The 7766-nt window shown below is 45.3% G+C and overlaps 1 protein-coding gene across 1 annotated transcript; it reads right to left on the minus strand.

Moving 5' to 3' along the window:
* Nucleotides 1–6810: 6810 nt before the first annotated feature.
* Nucleotides 6811–7506, minus strand: LOC133929863 (auxin-responsive protein SAUR36-like). Its single transcript, XM_062376620.1, has one exon. It carries the CDS (start codon nt 7262–7264, stop codon nt 6812–6814), a length of 453 nt encoding a protein of 150 aa, XP_062232604.1. The 5' UTR covers nt 7265–7506; the 3' UTR covers nt 6811.
* Nucleotides 7507–7766: the final 260 nt, after the last annotated feature.

Genomic DNA, 7766 nt, shown 5'->3' on the forward strand with positions numbered 1-7766 from the left:
TAGTTGTTAGCTTCAGAAGAATTACATGCCGTTGATTTCAGAGTTGGAAGAGAAATATACATTATACAAACTTAAGCAACAATGAGGATTAGTACCTACGCGTGGGCTACCTCGGTGGCCTTCCTTTTGCCCGTGACGAAGCCCACCACCGGCTCCTCCACCCTTGCAACGAAACCCACCTCCACTGTTACAGCGACCTTACCGGCCAACATAACCGCGAAGTGACAAACACGTTAGAATGGAAAGAGAGAGAAAAAAAACTAACTAAATTGAGGTTGATGCGCTATCTCGACGCCAGCGACAGCGAGTTGTATGGTGGTGGCGCGCGCGGAGAGGCGCTGTCTGGGATGCCATAGGGGCGGAGGATGGGTTGGAGCTGAGGTTTCGTTGGAGGAGAGAGGTTAGAGTTTGGGAGCAGAGGAGGAGGTGAGGGCGCAGGGACGGTGGAGTCTGCAGCGGCAGCGGCATTGCTGTGGTCTGTGCTGTCTCGACGAGTGGTCAAGCAAACTGGAAGGGTTGACCGTGCACGCTTGCGATTGGAATAGCTGCGGCGGTGGTGGGATCGTGCTAGTTGGACTAGAAATTAACGGCCCAGATTCGTTCATGATTGAGGCTGAGGAAAAAAATAGTAGATTAACAAAAAAAAATTTGGACCAAAGCTCAGAGTAGCTCGTATCATCTGGGAAGATGACTATTCGTGACGACCCATGTGTCACAGGAGCATTTCATCATCGTGTGGCCAAATTTAATTGGAGCGAGAGAGGCTCGAACTCACGCCCTCAGGAGAACCCGAACAAGCTATAAGACCTAAACGCTAGCCAACTGCGCCACCACCACCCCGTTGTGGTTGGTGTGGGGAAAAAAAATAAATTGTATAGAGTTTGTGGACCACATGGGACTAGACACGTTTCAGCACGAACGACCGCGAAACACATGACTCAATTCACAGAACCATGAAACTATTGCTCCTATCGTAAATACTTATCATTTTTATTTTTCATAATCTTCGATGAATAACTGTAACTATTATTTTTTATTAAAATATAGTCATAATATCTAATAAAATATAATATTATAAAAATATCTATCAGGATAAATCTACACTGTGATTTTTATGCTTTCTAATTAAATATTTTGAAAGCTATTGACGATCCACGTTTTAAAATTTTAACTAAATCTTATTAAAATAATAAGTATTTATGACTAGATAGAGTAGTAACTAAGCGCATAAGGGCATATTTGATTTAAGTCTAACCTTATCATATTTAAGTTTAATTACGTCATAGATTTTTAGTAACTTTTTGGTTGACTATTATAATTGTGGTAAGTACACTTTGTTAGCTTCCTGACTCATACATCATATATACAATTTTTAATTGATTTTTTAACACATGTGACTAAGAATTTGTTAGCCATTTTTTTTTTTGCAAATCACACTTAACTAAACTTAGACGTGATAAATATAGTTATAATCCAAACAAATACTAACTTTTACCTGCTATGCTAATGTCGAACTGACATAACACATGTTTGTATTTATCATTTTCTTTTCAAAGTAAACATGATTTTTTTTTAGTTTAAGGTAATAAGTGATATAGGATGTCAAATGTCGCATACATAAATATGTGACCGGAAAAAGAAATTTCACGATCGAGGTCAAGAGGTGTCGCGACGGGGAGCGCTCGCCTCATGACAAGAGGAGAGGACGATGACTCCACGACATTGTCATGAATGGATTGCGGAGTATTAGATGAGAGACTGAGCATTCAGGCATCGCACGCCTAGCAGCTAGGGAGCGCCAATCCACGATCTCCTATCAATCGTTAATCGTTGGCTTGACACCAGGTAGATAAGTTTTGCGGCAGTGGTTCAGCTACAGGAAGCAACTTGGACCACTAGACGCCTCTCGGCATGAATATGCATCTGACTCCTCCCCCATTGCCACCCGTGTGAATTTGTGACCAAATCCTCCCTCGGTGAAAGGATCGAATAGCCCAAGAGGGGAGGTGAATTGGGATATTAATTAAAACTTCTACCGCTTAAGCAAATAAAACTAAAAGGAAATACGACTACGGGATTTAACTAGGATAATATAACTAACTAAGCAAAAAATAACCAAGAGAGGTAATCTTAAAGAAGAACTTGCAATAGTAACAAAGCTCAAAATAAGATGCGAGAAAGTAATTAGTTGGAGAAGACAAAACTGATTTTTTTCCCGAGGTTTCGAGAAGTTGACACTTCCCTCTAGTCCTCGTTGGAGCATCCACCAAGGATGTAGCTCCCCCTTGAGTCACCAAGGCTCAAGTGCTCTCTCTTGATTACTCCTTCTCCATCTCCGGATTGGCGGGTATCAAACCAAGTACATCTTCTTTTCCCGGGGCTCCCACAATTCCTCCAAGAACTCACTGAGAAATCCTCCGATCACCAAGACCGTCTAGGTGTTGCCAACCACCAAGAGTAACAAGCCTCAAGCTTCACTTGACAAAGACCAAGCCTAGACAACAGCTAGATGCACATTTGTTACTCTTCAAGCACTCAAGGAAGTCCTTAATCCTCAACTAAGAATTTGGAATTGACACAAGTGCTCTATCTCTTGCTTCTAAATGACACACCAAGTGTATGAGCTGCTACAGGGTCGCAAGAGATAGAGAGAAGTCCAAATGAGTGGGTATTTATAGGCTAAGGATCGAAAATTAGCTGTTGCCTAACAATCCAGAACTTTTTCTTAACGCCGAAAGGTCCGGTGTGAATAACACGCTTCACAACGGAATATCCGGTGCTAATACTTCTGACAAAATAGCCGTTAACTGTTCCATTAGCCGTTAAACCTCCGGTGATGAATCTTGACTTACGGCGCATTGAAATGGGCCAGATGATAGTTTGCAACCTCTCTGTATAAATTCATCCGGTGATCATGTTTTGCTACGCCGGACTATCCGGTGTGTAGAATTAGTTCTGGACTACACAGCTTTCTATTTATCCGGTGATTTCACCTATCGAACGCCGGACTATCCGGCGTGCTCTTCAACAATTTTTCAAGTCAGAACTCTTAGGAATTTACTCCGGCGAACTCACTCTGATACAGAGGATCATCCGGTGAACTGAAATTTCGCTGATTTTATCTATTTCAAAATAATTTTGAGTTCTACCTTCGAGATTCAGAACCAATGATTTTTTGAGGTTAGCCTAGTAATGGAAAGTCACAAGTGTGCATCGACTATGTCTAGACTCTCCTAAGTCAAGCTACAACTCTTAACCCCTCTTTATAGTACGGTCAAAAGACTAAGTAGAAAAAGAACCTATACTACTCTAAGTGTCCTTCATCTCCTTGTGACACTAAGATCTAGAAGATCCTTATCCTTCAAGTTCCGGTATTTTGATCAACTTATAAGTCTTTTAACGGGCAAGGGTGTAAAGGCATCATTGACAATTAAGTTTTTCTTTATCCTGTATGCTGCTTAAAGGTTGAAATGTTAGTCACAATGATATGGTTGTCATTAATCACCGAAACTCTTACCTTTTTCTTAGGGGCCTAGATGCTACACTCGGCCACCTCCTAGCACGGACATGCAGAGAGCTCCTCCCGTACCCCCACGATGCCAGAGCTAGCCCACGGGTTCTGCCACCACCGCCTCAAAGGCCCGCCTCCCTCCCCGATTGTCGTGGACAACATATCACCAGATCCACCCCTAAACTAGATGGTCCTCCCTAGCCACGGCCACGTCGGTGCGATATGATTCGGGCGTTGCTATTCAGCCGAACACATCCACTAGAATGTAGATCTACCTGTCCACACTCACCCCTATCTACTCGAAAGGGCCTTGAGGGATAGAGTGTTGGGGGCATGGACGATCACTAGAGCGATTATAGTCTCCCCGCCGCCGCCATGATCGGCCACCATCGTGGAGCCGGCGTTCCCATCCCTATCACCCCTGCATCACCCAGCCTTCCCCTGAGCCTCGTCTTGTGTTGCCCCTGCTTGGTGCTGCTGCCTGGGCTAGAGACCTACGCTTCAAGGCCCAGCTTCCCCGCCCCCAACGCCAATTGACCATACTGGTCATCGACGTCCAAGTACATGTCTCCTCCAATATCCCAGGTAGAAGTGACCCAAGAAACCAGAGAAGCCATCGCCGAGCATTCTCACCGCCGTTGTGCCACCTCCTTCATAATAGTCCACCACCACCACCACCAAAAAGTTGTTCTGGCCTCATGTGCAACAAGGGAGGAATGTTGCCTAAGGGTGACAATGGGTGGATTTGAGTTTGCAGGAAGGGAGCGGCGAAGCACTTCACCATTCCCTTTGGTGACCCCCCCTAGCCTCCTTTGTCATTCCTTGGCAGGTGTTTCAATTGTCTCTCCACAGCGCACTGAGTGGCAAACTATCAAAATATATTTGTTGTCTTCATTGTTGGGGCTTTTGATCACTATGCTCATGGCTCTCTTCCCTGTGCTTCACCATGCTCACAGTGCAATGCTTCATCATCAAGTGCTTCTCCATCAATGTTGCCTTGCGCTTCACAGCCACCGTCTCATTAAGCTTCTTTTCCTCCCCGAAAGCAAGACATGCATATTTCTGCTTTGAACTATTCAAATGATGCCCTCTCAAGAAAGATGGTATCTCTTTCATCAAATCGATGCTTTGTGCTTCTTTCCTTTGATAGACTTAGCTCGTCAAACTCTATAGATGCAGTCGCTCATACAATTTGTGACAAACTTCATACCCCACTCAATGCGCTTATGGTGCATATATTTGCAAGCCAAGCCTTGAAGAAAGGTGTTGTCGGTCCCTCTGCACGAAATCCTTCTTAGTTGGGACTAAGTTGATTGAGTGGTCGCCGCATCCCATTGTTGATCCGGATTCGTTCATTAGTGAGGTTAAGGAAAACATGATGAGATTAACAAAAAAACCTTTGGACGCTCAGAGAGTAGCTCGTATCATCTGGGAAGATGTCTAATCGTGACGACCCATGTGTCACAGGAGCATTTCATCACCGCGTAGCCAAATATAATTGAGGTGAGAGAGGCTCGAACTCTCGAACTCAACCTCAGGATTACTCAAACAAACTATGAGACCTACGAGCTAGCCAACTGCGCCAGCACCCCGTTGTGACTGTTGTGGAAATGAAAATGTATACAATAAACGTGATAGAGTGTGGACCACGCACTTGGGCACGAAATGACGACTGCGAAACTATGAAACTAGCAGTAACTTACTTTTAGCTGCTATGCACGTCGAACTGATGGAACACATGCTTGCACTTATCGTTTTCTTTTCGAAGTAAACATTATTTTTCAGTTTAACGTGATACAGGTTGTATCACGAGTGCCGGAGTTGCGCATATTGAGACATAGTTTTTTTTTTCTAAATACACGAGAGCTACATCTTTGTATTAACGACATAAAAGTTACGAGAGGACAGCGCGAGACGCACGGCGCTGGCCACCGACCGCATCGGAGAGCTAGTATTGCATAAGAACGCCTCGTGGAGAAAGCATATTGCTCGTGAATCAAAGCAACCTAAACGCCTCGCGCCCGCCATGATCCACAGTCTAGCTTCATCGATGATTTTGCGGTGCTGCTGAACACCCACGCGTTCTGCTCCTTCCATGACTCCCACACGATGAGCACGAACAATCTGTGGGTGTCAGGGATTTCAATTTCGTTTTATAATTTCATTGGTTCACCAGGGAAAAGACCAAGATTTGTGAAATTTCATCGAAATTTGATTATTTTTCGTCCTCTGCTATGTAGGTCTCCTATATCAGTGAAAAAAAAATGCAGAATTAAATATTACCTTCCTTTCAAAATTTTCAAAATTCATGAAATTTTGACAAAATTTTAATCTCTGGTTGGCGCCCCTCCGCTTGTCCGGATCCACTTGTGCTCCCTTGAAGTGCCACCAATCTTGCATTGAAAACGATTGTAGACTGGCGCCCAGGATTTCCAAGGCAGGTTGGCGCAGGGGAATATCTCTCGCCCGGCGAAGAACTATCTTGTAGACTGGCCTCGCCGTGTACGTGCCGGAACTGGACCAACGTCAGGTGAAGGCATCCGGCCTTTCCGTTCGCAACTGGAAGATATCAATCTCGTGCCAAAGATCAATATAATCCGCGATGGCTTGTACTGTCAACGGCCCTGTGATGCCTCTAATCCACCTCTTGTCTGACAGCGCGTCCCGAACTGTTCTTGTCACAAAGTGCCGGTGACCGTGATTTGATCGATCGACCATGTAGCCACGGATCGGATCAGAAGAGCACGCGAGTGCCATCACCAACTTCAATCTGAATTGAGGCATTGGACATGGCCTGTACCAGGGGTTCAACCTTGATCTGTAAATCACCCCATCCTCCGTTCGAATGGGGATCGTATGAGGCCGTTAGAGATGAACGACGTGGATCAACTGCAACATTCGAATAGGGATCGGATGAACGACATTTGTTGTTTGCACATTTACACCAATTTGCTTGTTTGTATCAAAGATTTTTCCCGCCAGAGATAGCAGCTTGTCAAGGACATTCATAACAATAATGAAGAGCATAGGAAATATTTAATTTCCTCTGCCTGAGCAACCGAACCGAGCGCTGCATGTACTTGACATTGTCAACAGTTGACATGGCCCAGTTAATTTGCAAGATCAGAGAGCTTGCAGTTGCAGTACATATGTCTTTTCCATTTTTGTTTTGGAACAGTCATCACCTCCATTCCATGTCCAATCTCTCACATGAAACTATTTACATCATGCAAAAAAGAGAGAGAAAAAGGAAGCTGAGGTCAAAACAAGCACCATAGCTGACATGCTAAGTGCTAATCTTCAGAAGCTAGGAAGTGCAGTTTGTAGGCTAACTCCCATGGATTGCGCCAAGCCATTTCCATAGTGGCAAGGCCTCGCCATAGAGCTCAGGAACGCCCTTTCAACCTCTTCAGAGGCCTTTCTCCTAAGCAAACACATCGCGTACTCAATCACCGTAGCGTCACAGGGCAGCGTGATCCTGCCGTCTTCGCCGGCGAACCCGAACTCCTCCTGCGACATCCTCAGGAGCTCGCCGAAGACGGCAGTGCCGAGGTACGCCAGCAGGACCTCGAACCGCCTGCCGTCGGCTGAGTACACAACGCAGTGGCCCTTGCCAGCCACCGACGTCGACGTGCAGCAAGATCCTTGGGTTTCTTCCGCCGGCGTCGTCGACGGTGTGAGCCTCTTCCTCGCGAGGGCCACCATTCTTTGCCACTTCCTCGCAATCTGGACGAGTCTCTTGGCAGTGATCATGGCTGCTTCGATCTCCTCCTTTCTTGGCTGAAGTTCAACGAAGTACGTAATGTATCAGGTGGTGTTCAGCTAGGTGTAATGCTAAGCTTGCTGATGGAGGTGCTGGCGCTAAGCTGATGGATTTATAGGTCAGGATAAAGAGAAACATGCAGTTTAAGTGCAGCTATCAACACAGGCTGGCAAGAGACAAAGCCATGAGCTCAGAACATGCAGTGTTGCAAGAAAGAGCGATGTGATTTTGCCCCTTGTTGAGACAATAGTTTCAGAGTTTGAGTGCTAGGATATCACAATGTGCTGCCATACTGACATGTTTTGTAGTGGCCAATAGGCATGCCATATGACATGAGGTCCACATGTAAATTGGGTCCAATGTGTCAGGACTCGGGACCTCTGACATCTATTATTTGGGGTGATTAGTATGTCCTATTTAAACATCTGAATTGGATCCGCAGATTGAGATATGTAGTCTGACAGTTGTTCATGCCCATAGCACATTGTATCT

This window comes from Phragmites australis, chromosome 9 (assembly GCF_958298935.1).
Source record: "Phragmites australis chromosome 9, lpPhrAust1.1, whole genome shotgun sequence".
NCBI classification, from domain to species: domain Eukaryota; kingdom Viridiplantae; phylum Streptophyta; class Magnoliopsida; order Poales; family Poaceae; genus Phragmites; species Phragmites australis.

What these genes read in the sequence shown, in the direction of transcription:
- LOC133929863 (XM_062376620.1), bottom strand. Translation starts at nt 7,264, where the DNA reads ATGATCACTGCCAAGAGACTCGTCCAGATTGCGAGGAAGTGGCAAAGA.